Source organism: Mustela nivalis (genome assembly GCF_964662115.1).
Source record: "Mustela nivalis genome assembly, chromosome: 6".
NCBI lineage: Eukaryota > Metazoa > Chordata > Mammalia > Carnivora > Mustelidae > Mustela > Mustela nivalis.
The window spans coordinates 12,461,673-12,479,480 of NC_139025.1; the positions used below are offsets into that span (position 1 = coordinate 12,461,673).

Consider the following 17,808-nt stretch of genomic DNA (forward strand, 5'->3'; position numbering starts at 1 on the left):
CCAAGGCAGCTCCATCAGTTGAAGGCAGTTCTAAGAGGAGGAGTAACAGAGGGAAGTGCACCAGCCCAGTAGCAGAAATCTGGGTAAGGTATAAGGGAGATGCTCCACAACCTGGCTAAAAGCTAGTTTTGTAGTTTTGTTTTGTTTTGTTTTCAGTATTTTCTAACTAGACCCTAAGTTCCTTGAGAACAGTGCTTGTATCTGTCTCACTCACTGGCCTTTCTCCAGTGTCTAGCACAGCGCTGCCTGGCAACGTCACAGAAACTCAATTCCCCAGAGAGACTTTAGGCTATAATCACCTTTGTGTTCTTCACTGACCTGTGCTTCTCCTGTAGGATGTCTTGCCTGGAGCTCTCTCCCTTTCCAGCACAGTGCCCATCTCCGTCCTCGGAAATTGTCTTCATTCTTGTAGATTCAGTTCAAAACCACCTGCACTGTGTAACTTTCCCTAATCACATCAGCTGGGCTTACAGATTTTTCATTTAACGTTTGTAATCACACACTTTTTAAAATCAGAATGGTAAATTCTCTTTGAAGATGGGTTTAAGTCCTGGCTTAATCATTTACTAACTTTCTAAACCTAGGAAGCAGCGAAGACTCTTTGAGCTTCAGATTTGATATTTGCAAAGCCGGTTATTACGTACTTAATCTGCTTGGCAAGGTTGTTAAGAGTTGCTGGGGTGGGTTGGGGGTGTTGCCTGAATTTTTTACATTCTGAAGTATTATTCACATACACAAGTGAATACTTTTTCTATTCTCATATAGGCCAGCCCCCAGATGTGGAGGTGCATCGTTGGGGAGCTTGCCTTCTTGTACTTACCCATCTCCCCTCAGATACCATACACAGACTGGTCACTTGGCTTGAGTGGAAATGAGTAACTTTACTTGGGTGTAAAAATTTATCAACCTCCCAACTATAAATAGCTACAATTATATACTCTTCATTTCAGAACTTTGAGTTTGTCTTAAGGTTATGTGGGTATATGTCCTGCATCCCCTGTTAACTTGCAGGTTTCTGAAGGGGGATACATTCCACATAGTCCTTTTTCATCCGTGCTGTCTGCCACAGAATCCCACACAGGAGAGGTATTAAATAACAGCTGTGGAATGCAGGAGTGGTGGTTACCTAGACCAGGAGATTTCTCAGGGAAGACTTGACTAGCTTCTTTAGGACTGGGGCCCTTAATCTCCTTATCTTAACTAGAAGAGATAAAATGCATATTTATTGGGATCATTCTAGAGATGTGGCTGTGTGTGAAAAATGCCTCATTAAAAAGGAACACAACTTAGGGGACTTTTATATTGTTTAGCCTTCCTTAACTGATACCAGTGAGACAGTCCTTTATGAGAAAAAAATATGTATGAATGTAGACATGTAAAACCCCACTTGAACGAGAAAAACAAAGAAAATATATAAAAATTGGAAAAATACTTGTTTATTTAAAACTTAGAAGATAGGGTTGGGTTGAAGTATTTACAAAAGTAAAGAGCTAATTCCTAACCTGCTTAAATTTAAGACACTCTGTCTCCAACAATGATAATATGTGTGGATATGAAATATTCATATTAAACCAGTTTTTCAGAATTTTCATTTAGTAACTGCAGAAGCTTTTATCATTTATCTGGAAGTCCTTCTTTTCCTGTAAAGTATGTATTTTTTATTTCTCTGTTTAGGATCATTTCACTTCTCCAGATGAGTATGACGACCCTACTGTGCTCTACGAAGCCATTGTGTCTCATGAAAAGAACCTCGTAATAGCCCATGAAGGGGACCCTGCATGGCGGAGTGCAGTCCTCGCCAACTCTCCCTCCCTTCTTGCTCTGCGGCATGTCATGGATGACGGCACCAATGAATACAAGATCATCATGCTCAATAGACGCTACCTGAGCTTCAGGGTCATTAAGGTTAGTTTTTGAGGTATTTATTTGTGTCTGAAAAAAAAAAAGTTACATAACCTTACCCCAAGTTTAGAAAGGGATTGAAACTTTTTATAGAAGAAAAATGACCATACTACATTAGCATTGATTGTGAGCGCTTAATTTGATTTATTTTGCAATCTATTCTGTCCTCTGAAATTTTTTCATGTGCCATAAAGTCTTAAAATTTTTGCTTATTTCCATTTTGGCAGTCTTTTATCTGTTATATATACACTCCGGACACTGTCTCTTCTTAAAACATCAACACCATATTGCTAATCTGATTTCCAGGTTTCAAAACAATACCATAGCTTGTACTTTTTTTGGTTTTTGCTTGTCTTTTTTTTTTAAATTAGTTTCAGAAGTAGAATTTAGTGATTCATCAGTTGCATAGAACACCCAGTGCTCATTTCATCACAGTGGCTTCCTTAATGCCCATCCCCCGATTTCCCCATTGCCCATCTACCTCCCTTTGTTTGTTGCTTTTTTAAACATCTCATGGCTTCAGGAGACATAATTTCTGAAATTTTATTTTAATAGGTTATAATGATTCACTTTTTATCTACTTCATCTAATCAGCCTGCAAGGTCACAAACATCCTTTTAACTCTGAATATTTGTTATTTCTGATTTCTGTCAAATATATCTGTTATCTCAGTTACAAAACCCAGTGCATTGTTAATTTGGAAAACTTGGTATTTTTACCAGACCAGGGAAAAGAGTTCTACATGTGACAATGGAAAATTGATGAACTTCTATTCAATCGTGACGAACTTGTATTTGTTTCCTGCTTTTTACAGTTGGCTTTCATGTGTCTTTTGTATCCCTCTGATTTATACTCTTCTGTTTATGTGCATTTCATTCTTGGCCCCTTAACCTAATTCCCGTGTGTTCTGGTTTTCAGGTTAATAAAGAATGCGTCCGAGGTCTTTGGGCAGGACAACAGCAAGAGCTTGTTTTTCTACGTAACCGTAACCCAGAGAGAGGTAGCATCCAGAATGCCAAACAAGCTCTGAGAAACATGATAAACTCATCTTGTGACCAACCTATTGGCTACCCAATCTTTGTCTCACCCCTGACGACTTCTTACTCTGACAGCCATGAACAGCTTAAAGAAATCCTTGGGGGACCTATCAGTTTGGGAAATATCAGAAACTTCATAGTGTCAACCTGGCACAGGTGAGCTGTGGGGTTGCATATTTCAGTGGTGGTTTGCTCTGTCCTTCATCGAGGCAATTCACTTAAGTATCACCTAGAGAGCTCACAGAAAAATACAGATGCCATAGCGCAATATAAACCTATTCTATCAGGAACTTCAGAAAGTCGATCTGAGAAATTTTTATCTTCAGACTCTCACTAGATAAGTCTCATGTCCAACTCTGATTGCACTGATCCAGCATTTGGTAGAATCTTGAATAGTTCTCTTTTCTTTAACTTTTTTGACTCTGTATTGCAACATTAATGACACTAGTAGGATGTGTGGGTCAACAAACAGCAAGTTAGAGAAGAACCTAAGACACTTGAAGTTGCTCACCTTCTGTTTTAGTCCAGGGTGCAGAAGGGCGAGCATGCTGTACTTGCTCAAACTCCTCGGTATGTAACACTGTTGCCATTTTAACAATCAGTCATCGCTTTGATCTCGAATCTGTAGTGTCTTCAAGTATGCACACGAATTTTTTCTCTGCCTTTTGTCTTGTAAATTATGGTGTTCAGTATAAGAACATCATAGTTTGGTGGATGATGAAGAAATATCACAGAGTATTTTTTCAATTTCTTACTGGCTTTTGTTTAGATCCTTAAATAACGGAACTTAGGAAAAACAGAATGTGGGATTAGGGTGGCAAACTCTCAAGAAGGCATTTTCCTCTAGGCATACTTAAAAAAAAAAAAAAAAAGTCTCACATTTTAATATCAGTCTCTATCCAAACAGAAGGAAGAACATAAAGCAGAGTGGTGTTCAAAATTTCTTTTAAAAAATTATCTGTTTTGCTGGAATTGCCTTAAAGAGACTGATTTCTCTCTTCCCTCAAGAGAAATGGTAATAGAGATTAAGGTTCCTAGCTGTCCTGGTTTCCGCAGGACTAAGAAGTGTCCTGGGAAGCAGGACTTTCAATGCAAAACTGAGACAGTTGTGGGCAACCCAGGATAGTTGGTCACCCTACATTAAAAAAACAAACAAAAAAACCCCACAAAAACCAGGAAAAATTATTGCAGCAGCTTTCTCCCAAGTTTGCTACAGCAGAAATGAGGGGTTTTCAGGGGGTATACACGTCAGAGGCACTGAGCAGACGCTGGCAAGAGTCCTATTTCCACCTTAATGGTACAGTTTTGTTATGTGCGGCTCATTATGGCTAAGGAAAGATGAAAAGATTGGGAAAGATGATACACTATATTAAAGTGAAGGTAGATTGCGGAGAATTGAAGTGGCGAGAAGGAGAGGATAGTTCTTAGGCCATTCTTTGAAAATGTAAATGCCTTTTTTTTGTTGTTTCTAATATTGATTGCACATTAGTAGCATTAAACATTCAGAATAGCTTGAAGTAGAATAAAACACCTCGCCTGAAGTGATCATGGGATAATGCTGCTTCCTCTGGTGTTTGTTCCTAGGTTAAGGAAAGGCTGTGGAGCCGGCTGTAACAGCGGGGGCAATATTGAAGATTCTGACACTGGAGGCGGACTGTCCTGCACTAGCAACAATGCAGTGAGCGCCAGTGACCCCCACAGCAGTGTGTCCCAGGGAAGCACGGGAAATCCAGGGCAAGGGTCAGGAGCCGGACTCCATCCACCGGTCACATCTTATCCTCCAGCACTAGGTAATGTGAAAACAAAATTATGTATCTAAGTTAGCCTCTTAGTGTGCGTGTATAAAGAGAATGATGTGTTACCAGAGTGCCTGGGTGGCTCAGTCAGTTAGGCATCAGCCTCTTGATTTCAGCTCAGGTCATGATCTCAGGGTGGTGGGATCAAGCCCTGAGACCCATGGGCTCTGCACTGGGCATGGAGCCTGCTTGGGGTTCTCTCTCTCCTTCTCCCTCTGTCCCTCCCCAACCCCTCTCTTACGGGTGTGTGCTCACTTTCTCTCTCTCTCTCTCAAAAAGAAAAAGGAATTCTGTATTACCTACTTGGAAATATGTAAATAGAGTATTTTGCTTATTTCTGGTTGGACATTATCCTATTTATAGTAATTAAATATATGTATTATTTGGAATATCATATTTTTTAAAGGTTAATAATATTTAGTATCATCTATTTAACTTCTATTTCACTGGACAATGGTTTGGTTTCTTCTGAATGTAATAATAAACTTTTTGTAATTGCTATTTTCCTGGGCTAGAGACTTTTAAAATACAATCATTAAGTCAATGTTTATGAGAATATTTAATATTTATGACACATAATGCCAAAAATCTTTCCAGCAAGTTTTTGTTTTGTTTTTTTACCAATTGGTACTCTCCCAGTTATACATCAGAATGCCCATCTTGTAAATTTTCACCAGCTTTGGAGTATTATCATTTCTCATCTCTGCTCCCTACTTGCTTGGAGGGAGGGGTGATCTTTAATTCATTGTTTTAATTTACATGAGTTTATCACCGGTTTCCCTTTTTGAGGTACCTATTAAGTCTCTTGCCTATTACTCTCTTTGGTTATCTTTCTCTTTTTCAAATTTAATTTCAAGTTAACATACAGTGCAGCGCTGGTCAGGAGCAGAGTCCCGTGGTTCATGACCCACATAAAACACCCAGTGCTCATCCCCATAAGTGCCCTCCGTAATGCCCAGCGCCCACTGAGCCCACTCCCCCCCCCCACCTCTCTCCATCAACGCTCAGAGTCTGTTATGGTTTGCCCCCCTCTCTGTACTAACCTTATTTTAACTTCCCTTCTCCTGTTCATCTGTTGTTTTTTGAATTCCACATGAGTGAAATAATAGGATATTTGTCTTTCTCTGGCTGACTTATTTTGCTTAGCATAATATCCTCTAGTTCCATGATTATCCTTTTCTTATTTGTATATTCTGTGTTTGAGTTCTTTGTCAGTTTTCTGTACCACAAATATCTCTTCCCATTCTATCCCTGGGCTTTCCATTCTCTTCCTAAGAAGGGTGGTTCCTCTTCTCTTGACAAAAGTCTTTTTAATTTTAGTGTAGAGCAGTTTACTGATCTTTCCCTTTATGATTAGTACTTTTTGTATCCTAACTTAGGAAAATTATTCCTGTCCCAAGGCATGACAGGTTTCTTTGTTTTGTTTTTTGGTTTGTTTTGTTTTTACTAATTTACCTTTAACACAAGATCTGTAATCCACCTGGTATGCAGTAGGAATCAGATTTACTCTGCTTTCATACGGCTAGTTGGTTGATCCAGTGCTGTCTTTTCCCTACTGCTTCACATGAATGAGAAGTCTTAAGACATTCATTGTTTAAAAAAAAAAAAAAAAAAATCCGATAGCATTGGAATTAAGACTCTAAATAGGTGTATTACCAACATTTTTTATGTTCTTTTGTAACTTCTGAGTGAAAAGCTAGAACTTTGATTGTGCTTTCTTAAATGCTCTTATTTTGATCAGCTCTATTTTCAGATAGAAAGTACATGGAGCAATTTTTTCAATATAGTTAATTATTTCCTAATCTTCATATTACTGTTATAAGTCAGGGAAAAGACAGACCAGAGGAATCATATCAAGCCATTTGAAAAAGGACACAGAAGGACCTGCCATTCCATATCACTGATAATTCTCATTTAGTAGTAACCCCCTAATGGATATGAAAGTTACAGTGTGGAATCACAATCTCTCTACAGACTGTGTAGTTTGTCATTGGGATGGATTGAAAGGACATTAATTCTGTACTTTGAGAAGTAGTAGTTATAGATCCTACCACATACTACCTCCTTAATAAATATTTCTATGGTCGCATTTCCATGAGATGTTTCATTTCTGAAATATTAAAGAGGTATTCTTATTTTTCTGAAGTATATCTGTGGAAGATATTTTAGGATTCACCTCAGTGTTAAATCCTGATATTTGCAGAAATCATGTGTGTCTTGTTTTTGTCCCAGAATTTTAATTTTAAAAAGCATTAGCAAATTAAGATTATTAATTCAAAAGCACACAAGATAACAGTTCTCAGATATTTATTTCTTTGTGACAACATTAAAAGTTTAGGTATGGGGCGCCTGGGTGGCACAGTTTGTTAAGCTTCCAACTCTTGGTTTTGGCTCAGGTCATGATCTCAGGGTCAGATCAAGCCCTGCGTTGGGCTCCACATCCCGCTAGGAGTCTGGTGGAGATTCTTTCTCTCCCTCCACCTCTGTCCCTCTCTTAACTTGTGCTTGCGCTCGCTTGTGCACTCTCTTGTTTTCTCTCAAATAAATCTTTTTTAAAAAGTTTTGGGTAGAAATATAAACTTTTTAAAAAGAAATTTTAGGTATAATTTAAATTCAGTGAATTGACCAAGTAATTGGGGGGAAACTCTTGGAAACTATAAGGAAAAATAAACAAACCTGTGTTTGAATAATCGCACTTAGAATGAGCTTGTTGTTTGTCCTTCCCTAGGCACTAGCCACAGCTCCCACTCCGTGCAGTCAAGCCTGGTCAGACAGTCCCCCGCTCGCGCCTCAGTGGCCAGCCAGTCCTCTTACTGCTACAGCAGCCGGCACTCGTCCCTCCGGATGTCCGCCACGGGATTTGTGCCTTGTCGGCGCTCTTCCACGAGTCAGATATCGCTTCGAAACTTACCGTCCTCCATCCAGTCCCGCCTCTCCATGGTGAACCAGATGGAACCTTCCGGTCAGAGCGGCATGGCCTGTGTGCAGCACGGCCTGCCTTCGTCCAGCAGCTCCAGCCAGAGCATCCCGGCCTGCAAACATCACACTCTCGTGGGCTTTCTTGGGACAGAGGGAGGTCAGAGCAGTGCCACTGACGCCCAGCCAGGCAACACCTTCAGTCCTGCCAATAATTCACACGCCAAAAGGGGGGAAGTGATTTACAGAGTCCAAGTGAGTAAGCCCGTGGTTCTTGTGCTGTTCGTGTCACTCATTTGTTTTTTGGGTTTTTTTTTTCTCATTTGTTGAATGAAGCATTCTGGTGAGAACACACCTTCGTAATAATTAGTCTGAAGACTAGGACACGTTTGAATGTTGAGAAAAAGTTTCTGCCCGCATAAGAACCAAAATCAAGTAGCGTTTCAGTGGTGACTTTTGTCCCTACTCAGCTGCCATCATGTGGCCATTGTGGTCCGGTCAGCCAGTAGGCTACAGGGAATTCAGGAGGAGGCCCTTCAGACTGTTTGTTTGTTCAGTTATAGGCAGTGGAGACACGGGGAGTCTATGAAAGAAATTTTGTTTGAGATTATAGAATTTGTCATCATCGAGAAAAAATTGAACTGGAAATGACCCATATTTATTTGCAATATAGATTGTAGATCCCAGTCAAATTCTGGATGGGATCAACCTGTCCAAAAGGAAGGAGCTGCAGTGGCCTGATGAGGGTATTCGGTTAAAAGCTGGGAGAAACAGCTGGAAAGACTGGAGTCCTCAGGAGGGCATGGAAGGCCATGTAAGTTCTCTCATGAAGCTGACCCAGCCTCTCGCTTTTTTGTAGCCTGACTTGTTGGCATGTGTTTAGCTAATTTATGCTTATGTTATTTTAAATGTACCTTTTCACTAAACAGAATTACTACCCATAAGTGTGAGTGAATTTTGTGACTATTTTCCAGGTCTCTGCCCCTCACTGACTGTATTCTGAATCAATAGGTGATTCACCGATGGGTGCCTTGCAGCAGAGATCCAGGTACTAGATCCCACATCGACAAGACAGTACTGCTGGTCCAGATTGATGATAAATACGTGACTGTGATAGAAACTGGGGTACTAGAACTTGGGGCTGAAGTGTGAGCCAGTGTCGGATAACTACGGTTCTTTGCCCTCTCCGTTCCAAGCCGTTGGAAGAAGAGAGGAGAGCGTGGAAGATGCCTGCAGGTATCCCGTGGCTCCGGGACGGGAGAGACGGGGACGGAGAGCGGGCTTCGTTCTGCGCCTCGCCTTCGTCCTTCGCCCCGACTCCTTCACTGTCTCCATCCCCAAATAAAGCTGAAATATTTTTTTAAGTTAGCTGCCGAGAAAACATTCTGCATGAAGGATAAAGTTCTGTTAAAAATACATCCTTAAAGAAAGTTTTTTCCTATGTATTGCCTATGCTTTACATCAACAAACTCTTCATTTCTAAACTATGATCTCATATTTTTCTAATTTCTTTGCCAAAAATAATTGCCATGTTTTGTCACAGAACATGAAATCCATTTACCTTGATTTTTAAGAACAGACCAGTGTAGAAACCTTCAGTTTGACATTTAGCCGTCTGAACGTTTAATGTACAGCGAAAGAGACTATGAACAGACATAGATTTATCTTACTCCTTGAGCGCTAAAAACTTTAATGAGAAAACTGCACTAATTTTTTACAACAATGCACTAAAGTCTGAGATTTCTCAGAACGTTTATTTATATATAAAAATAAAATACCATTATTTAAATTGCCTTTGGGATTAAGCCCTTCCCTTTCCCTAAAACATACATAGCAGGAACTGTGCTGCTCCTTTTCTGTTAGTCTGTACTTCATGCCAGTCCACTGGGTGTTTCCTTTAAAATGCGCACTAGATCGGAAGACACACTTAGCTTCGCCTTTGGCATTCCCCAGCGATCACAGCGCATCGGTCCTGTGAACACTACTGCCAGCTCCTGTGTCCACATGTCAGATGAGCCCCAGCACTGCGTGTGCCCCGGGCCCTCAGCTTCTCTGCACTGGGGCAAGCTCTGCCGGGGTCCGTTCTGGGAAGAAAATATTTTTGTTTTTCAAAGACGAAGATGAACATCCAGGAATTTAAAGAAAGAATTGATCGCTTTTCTTTTAAGAGGTATTAGCTCTTGAAGGGACTCATATGCAGTTCAGTTAATCAAGTAAAATTTTTTCAAGCGAAATTCTCCAAATGGTGCAGTTCTGATTGTTATATCCCTCTCTAAATAACCTTGCCTTTTATTTTGCTCCTGTCTTCTTTTTCTATTACTTGAATTTTATTTCCTGTAATTTATAGTATATAGGTGTAATTTGAGATATTTATAACTGTGAAATTGACTTAAGATGTTGTCTCATAAATTTTATTGGTTTTTTTCTTTTTTTAAAAATCTGTGTATTCAGGGAAATCTATAATTCAGATTTACAATCGGGCTGGGTAGAAACTGCAGTTTAGATTTAATTTCCAACTTTTGGCATTTTTTAGAGCCTCCAAAAAACTTTCCCCTTTCGGGTGAAACTCCAAAGACGACTCTGTGTCTCGTCTGAGCATTTAGGAGCAGCCATCTTTCTACCCCGCTGTGAGTAGGAGGTGAAAAGAAGCAGGTGGAATTGATTTTAATCATACAGTTTAGCGGATCTAGTGCACCCGAAGTGTTCCTTGTTCAGCACGTGGCACTAGCCAGATTTCCAGTACACACTGGCCACATGTGCCTGGCGGCTCCCGCATCGGACGGCACAGGCTTCAAGTGTCTTTTGAGGAGGTGACAGGAGAGGGGAGCTGTCTCCCTCCTCGCTCGCTCCCCGCTGTTGCTCCTGAGGTGCAGCCCAACACTTCAGTAGAAGGGAGGAAAACTGAGGAAATCGGTAGCTATAAGAATACACCACCCGACTGCATTTTCATCTGTAAGGCCCTTTTCTAATTAAAAATTTTTGTGGTAATTCAGAACCCAGTGTGCCTCGTGCTGATGTTTCCATACTTCACACTTCGCCAAATTTACTGTTTAAAAACATTTGTTGAGTGATTTCCTGAACCTTTGCACAAAGGGTACCTTTGCTAAATTGACCAGTTAAAATGTATTTTCCTGATAACTGTCATGATATTCTGTATTCCGTATTTGCCTTATTTTGGCAAATCTGCAGCACGTCATTAAGGTTCAGGCTGTTCTATTTTTTCTTCTGAAACTGACTATATATGATCTGTCTAACTGTCTATGTTTATTTAAGATATTCTCAAAGGAGTTATGATTCCCGCTGCTTGTTCTCTTTCTGAAATGAATATGATCTTTTCGTGGCCATTACCTAAATGGGAAGATAAGTGGAGCCCTTTCAGTCTTAAGTAGAAGATAATTCATTTTCCTACACGGGGGAAAGAAAATCTAAGCTTCAGGTGATTCAGTCAGAAGAGTTAGAATTATTTGTATTCCTAACCTCGTACCCCCAATTTTTAAACACATTGCATACTCTAAAAATGCAAGACTAGATTTCATACAAAACATATATATTGCATCTTGATTTGGGGTAGCACCTATGGACTTCCATCTCAAAGCAAGTCGAATTTTATTATCAGAGATAGCCCTTCAGTGAATTTATCAATTAGGAACCCCTAACAGGAGCCCTGTTCTTATTTTTTTAAGTCTAAAACTGATAGTCTTTTGAAAGTCAAAATACTTTTCTAATAATTATGTCAGAGGAAGCAGTGATCATTGAAGGAAAGGTTCTTAACAATAATTGGACCTGAGTGATTACATACATATATACATGCTTCCATTAAGTAATTGATCGTACTGTCTTATTCTCCCTCCCACCCCACCTTGGAGAACAGTGAGCTGTTTGTCAAGATTCCGCGATTAACTTTCTTCATTTAGTGTGGAAGACTCGAGTATACATACACTAGTGTTTTTAGTTCACAATTGCCAAAACTTTCAGAGTTCCATAATTGGAAAATAAAAATATGGAATTAAAATACTAGCTTTTTACGCATTTCTCTTAAACAGAGTTTCATTGGTATCTCTCTCATCTTTTTCTTGTTTGATTTTGTTTTTTTCCTTCTTTTGAGAGAGAGTCCTGGAGTGGATTATAAATTGTTAGCTTTTCCCCCTTATTTCTTCTCATTCAGTGGCAAAAATCACTTTATAACTCAAAATTAAGCTTTTAGTTAATCTTCCAGCATATAACTTTGGTGTGAGCCCTCTTTTTTGCACCATTTTAAATACTTAATAAAACTTTAAATGTTCACTTTTTTCTAAAGTATTCTTAATTTTCCAAGAGTCTAGATTCATATAAGCTGTTGATAGATATCTATGGGGCTTGGGAGAGTAGGTGGTGAGGCTGTATATTTTTAAGGTAAGAGGAAATTAATTACCTTTCAGGAAATTAATGAACAGACTTCATCAGTGTTCTGCATTCTTTGAGTTTCTATTATAGGAAGATGAGCTCCCATTAGATTTGAAGTAGTTTTAAAAATATTTCAAGTATATCTGAGATACTTCTACTAATCCTTGAAACAGAGATAGTCAATGTTTCTATCCTAAGTAAGGTGTGGAAAATTACTCTGTGTACCAAATGTCAGGCAATGAAAATAGCAAGTTTTTATGTAGAGACTAAGCTCATTAGGAAGATGTGTCTTTCTTCCTGAGTTGCTTTATTTTTCTATCTTCTAACAATATATTTAAAAAAAAAAAAAAAAAGCCTCTGATCTAAGCAAGGGTAGCTTAGCCTTAATAAATTCCACTTTGCTTCCGAGCAGCGTCCTTCTGCCTGTGCTTAGAAACTCTTCATTTGGCAGATTGCTGCATTGAGTCCCTCATCCAGAACAAGGTCTTTCAACTTAGGATTTGCCCAGGGTCTAAAATTATCTTCTTCTTTTAGTTAACTTTCAAAAATCTTTCCTCCTAAATAAATGACTTGAGAAAAAGACACCTTAGTAATTTTGCTTGAGAAGTCTTTGAATTGTTTACTAGCTATTAAACTACAAACTGCTGGCCAGATTAATTACTTTTTGTTTATCTTCCTTATTCTTCCATTAATATAGACAATCCCCCACCCTTTTGTTTAAGCCCTCAGGCTTCATTCTTATTCTTTTCTGTAGTGTAATATCATCACACAAACTTACTTTACCTGGACACAGACCCAGTCCATTTTCCTTTGATATGATGAATTGTTCAGATAAGGTATACAAAATCAATTTTTATTCCAGAGGCTTTTCTTGTAATTCTAAAATGAGTGGAAAAAGAATGTCAGTCAAGGCTAAAATGGTACTTGGAACCTGTAAATGGCCTATGAACTTTTGGTTTCAGTCTCATGTGGAAATTGAGTGTTACTGATCTAGAGAAAGAGGAAAATCAGATAGGACCATGTATTTGTGCAGCATAAGTTTTAATATCACATCGGTCATCTGTAGGGGTTTTTAACTAAGTATTTAAAAACCAGCCTCTCACTTCTTCATTTCTCTATTGAAAAAATCTGGTTGGTATACACCTAGGACTTCTCATTTTTAACTTGTGAAATGTTTAGGTAAGAACTGTGACTGGAAAGGAATTAATTATTATACAAATAGATCTAGTAGGTATGTGAGTGGAGCATTAATTTTGCTTGAAACAAGTATATTTGCTGCTTTGAATCACCTCAGCAGAGTCATCTGTCAAGAAGTTTGTATGATAAGAATTTCTCCTTACTGCCTATTGGCCACATGTTCTTTCTGAAGTAGAGTAGATAAGTTCTGTTTGCGAGCTAGACTTTAATATCTGCCATTTTATGGAAGCAAAGCAACATTCTTTGGGGGAACGAGAGCCAATGGTCATCGCGAGGTTACATGACAACTCTGTCCTAAGACTTATACCTATTATATAGGGTCAGAACTTTTTCTTATGCCTCAGCTCTGCACCTGACAATTTATGGCTCAGTGGGGCCACGCTAGAAGGAACAACAGTAGTGTAAGATGGTGGGAGGGTTGGATGCTCAGGTGTTGCTCTCACAGGTGACGTGGTGCCCTGGATTCCAAACAGAGTAGCAGGTAGAAAATGAGATGGCTGCTCCAGATGACTCCTGGGTTTAGTGTGACCGTGGTTAAACAAGATTTTTTAATATGTGAAGCTTGATTCTATAACCAAAATAACAGAAATGTGGGGGAAATCATGTCTGCTTATGCTTTTTAAAGCTTATAGTTTAAGTAAAAATAAATCGTAAAAACTGATTAAGCCTATACAACGAGCTCTGCATGAGGAAATGGAAGGAAGAAGATTCACAGTGGTTCGGGAAGATCTGTGTGAGGAAGGAAAATGGGTTTCCCTTTTCTGATCATGGGCTCTGAAAGCGTTCATTGCCTTTACCAGCATTCAGTATAAACCAGAGATAAGAATACATGTACTTGCGTGGGTCTGTGAGTGTGTGTGCGTCTGAGTGTTTGTTATTCTAAATAGCTTGTAAATATTGTAGTTGTTTAAAATGGAAAATAAAAGCTGAGATTGTTTTTTTTTTTCTTTGCAAATATATTGCATCAAAAATACAGTATTGACAGTGGATAAAACACTGCGGAAATAAATTTTTTTTCATTTTGCCTTCTGTCCATTTTTGTCAAATTAAGAAAAATTCAGGTATACCATATTAAGCTCTGCATAGTATATTTTGAAACATGTACTTGGTCCTGAAATAATCTTTTTAATCAGAAGCCTATAAAGATGTGATTCAGCTTAAAACAAATACACATATTTCATATTAAAAGGATAACTTTTCATACTTGGTAGAAAGGTTATAGTTTAGCTCTTGAATTTATCTGATGTGTCATATTAATGATAGAGTATTAGATGGGACATACGGGATAATAAAAGTTCACTATGTTACACTAAGTTACAGCATAGAAAAAGAGGTGAACATTTGGATTATAGTCATCAAAATCAGGGAGACGCTAACCTGAGACAAGCACGAGCTCACTGTTTACGCGTGTAATACCTAGAGAAAGTACAAGCGGACTCAGCAGGAATAGATGTACTCAAACCACTCAGGAAGCCTTTAGTGAGTCATTCTAACTATCGGTAACGACCAGAACTGCCAGGCTGCACGGGATGCGCCATCTGTGTCACAGCCCCAGACAGTGTGCTGTCTCCCACGACCCCCCGCCCAGGATCACAGGGCACAACTGGAGATGTAGTGGCATTTAGTCTTATTTTTTCCAGTGACAGGAACTACCTACCGGTTAAAGGAAACACATCCTCAAAGAAATTCTCGGTACGTGAATTTAGAGCCAGAGATTCAAAGGGGGGTTGACATGAAATTTGAGTCCCATAAAATCTCTCTATGATTCTTAAAGCGTGGTTAGTTTACTTGGGATTTTTCCTCCTAAAGGTTCCAGAAGTTCTGCTGACCTGGTAGCCACTGGGTCTCACCAGGTTAGATGTGTGTTCCCGTGCGGAAGGTGAAGAGGACCCGGTAAAGTAAGGTCGTGACCAAATGGTGGTTTCTTGGGTATTCACCTGCATGTGGTGTGCGAAATACTGGTTTTATTCCCCCCGTCTTAGGTGCTTATTAAAGGAAATTAAGCATAACTGAACTTTATACTTGGGAAAATGTAATTTGGTGTATGAGGATCCCTAGATTGCTTTGTAACTTCTTAAATACACAGTAACAGCAAGTGGCTGGAGAAGACTCCTTCTGGTCTGGTAGCCATTCCAGAAACTACTCAGTTTCAACGCGCGGTAAACTGTGCTAAAGGGAAGAGTCATCCTTTGCTCCAGGGCTCCCTTTTTCTCCCCGGAAGCTTGTGTGAATACATAATAATTGGCCCTTACAGGAATAGGAATACTCCAGGTCTCCAATTCTAAAGCATATGTTCTTGACCTGTCTTTATCAGATAAAATCAACATCTCAGGACAATGTTGAATTTAAGCAGATAACTAAGTAGAGCCTCTGTATTCATAATACTCTTTTTTTTTTTAAAGATTTTATTTATTTATTTGACAGAAATCGCAAGTAGGCAGAGAGGCAGGAAGAGAGAGAGATGGGGAAGCAGGCTCGCTGCAGGGAGCCTGATGGGGGCTCGATCCCAGGACCCTGGGATCATGACCTGAGCTGAAGACAGAGGCTTTAACCCACTGAGCCACCTAGGCACCCCAGTATTCACAATGGTAATGGGTTTGCTCTCCCACAACACCCACGACTTCTTGATTTTCTACCAATCCAGTGTAGTGCAAATGGAAGGTGTGCCTTCAGACAGAATGCAGGTGTATCTAGCTTAGTAATTGGGGAGTGACTCCTTTTGTACAATTGCAATATGAAACGGTATTCATCTAAATAGTTTCAAACTGCTAGTTTATTTGGGATGCTTATAGTTGCAAGAAAGAGAAAACCCATTTCAAAGTTGCTGAATGTAGGCAGTTGGCTCACTACAAAATTAAGGGTAGATTGGGCTTTTAGGATTGATTTGTTTGTGTTACTTCAGCTCTGTATTTCTATGATTTTCTCAACTCTACTACCCCCTGTGTATGCTGGCTTCCTTTCAGACTTCAGTTGTCTGTAGTTCTAGGCGCCATTCTGTACACATCATCATCCAGAAAGAAAAAACTTCTAGTTCTCTCTCTTACATCGGAAAATTTCCCAGAAGCCTCAGCATATTTGTTTGTGCGTCCTGTTAATAAAAGATCTGACATGGACAACAGAAACAGAATTACCATGATTGGCTCAGGCAAATCAGAGTTAGCCTTGAAGCTGGAGTCCATTCCCCAGACTGGATGGTTACGACACAGTGCCTACAAAAGTGTTGACTAAAGTGTCCACATTAGATTCGTGTATATACTCTCCAGAATCGGAGTATCGTTTTCAAGAAACAGAGATTCAGACCACCTGAGAATTAAGGTGTTTCTTCTAAGATGCATCTGTAGCAGATCTAGAGCAGAAAATCAGAAACCTGTAGACATGGGTCCAGATGTTCTCCTTCCTCGGGGGCAGCCTCACTAACCTCTCATGACATTTGTGCTTTTCTCCATGTAAATTATTTCCTTGGGTAGATTTTTGGGTAGGGGGATTTACCAGTGAAACCGTATGGACCTGGAATGATCTTTAGGCAAAGGCTCTGAATTATGGATTCAGATTTTCTATTTCTTTATTGTTAGTTTTGGTAAGGGGGTTTTTTCTAGGACTACAGTTCTCAAACTTCTGGGTTTCTGAATACTCGGAAAAAAATTACCGAGGACTCCCCCATCCCAAAGAGTTTTGGTTTATGTGGTTTATATGGGTATTAATTGCATGAGAAATTAAAACACATTTTAAAGATATTATTTCTAAATGAATTAAACTCATTACATGTTAAACATTTTTATTTTAAGTTATGCTTCCAATTTTAAAAATGTAGGAGACATCTGAATTATCTGCTTCTACATACAGTATGTTCCATTATATTATTTTGGTCAAAGCATATGGGGAAAACCTGGCCTCATATATATATATATTTGGAAAAGAGAGGAGTTATTTTAATAGCCTTTTCTGAAAATTGTTGATATTCTTGTTTTGATATTTCACTAAAATTAGACAAGTGGTACTTTCTTAAAGGTTAGTTGCAATGTGGAATTTGTACTGGATTATTTTAAAACCCGTTGCCATACCTTACTTGGGATGATCTTTCACTTGGGTGTGATTTTGTTACATTATTTATGTAGAAAGTAATGGTTCCCTGAGTTATGCAGATTCTCCAAACATTGACACATTTCATTATGCATTATAAAAAAATCACTTTTTTTCATATCAACATCAGTCTAGTCAGATACACCTTTATTGGGGAGTAGAAAGCTCTTAGTGGGTGATACAAGAATTCTAAACTTTTTATCAAGAGTCAGATTTTATCATTGGTAACAAATATTGTCAGTTGTTGTCTTTAAAGCCAAATACTTGCTTCATTTCTGAGAAAAATCTGTCAAATACTGAAGTCTGAATAATTATAGTTTGTCTCGTAGTCTTTCTTTCAAGTAAAAATGATATTCCATGAAAAAAAAATCATTAGCTCAGCTCCTAACTCAATCACAAAAGGGCTGTTCTTTGAGAAAACTATGTTTTGGTATGCTGAAGAAGTGCTTGGTACATACTTCCCATTTTGCCACTCAAAGATTTTATTTTATTTATTT

General features: G+C 38.9%; 1 protein-coding gene across 12 annotated transcripts in view; it reads left to right on the forward strand.

The window, feature by feature from the left end:
- PCNX1 (pecanex 1) overlaps nt 1–14,255 on the forward strand; it is a 159,729-nt gene extending 145,474 nt beyond the window's left edge. For 8 of the 12 annotated variants that reach the window (XM_082733343.1, XM_082733347.1, XM_082733352.1 and 5 more), the window contains 6 exons: nt 1,675–1,905; nt 2,821–3,095; nt 4,524–4,729; nt 7,464–7,906; nt 8,325–8,465; nt 8,663–14,255. In XM_082733343.1, coding sequence (XP_082589469.1) covers nt 1,675–1,905; nt 2,821–3,095; nt 4,524–4,729; nt 7,464–7,906; nt 8,325–8,465; nt 8,663–8,803 — 1,437 coding nt within the window. In that variant the 3' untranslated portion in view covers nt 8,804–14,255. Of the gene's footprint in view, nt 1–1,674; nt 1,906–2,820; nt 3,096–4,523; nt 4,730–7,463; nt 7,907–8,324; nt 8,466–8,625 lie in introns of all 12 variants that reach the window. The other 4 variants (XM_082733350.1, XM_082733351.1, XM_082733344.1 and 1 more) reach the window with 1 other exon arrangement.
- Nucleotides 14,256–17,808: the final 3,553 nt, after the last annotated feature.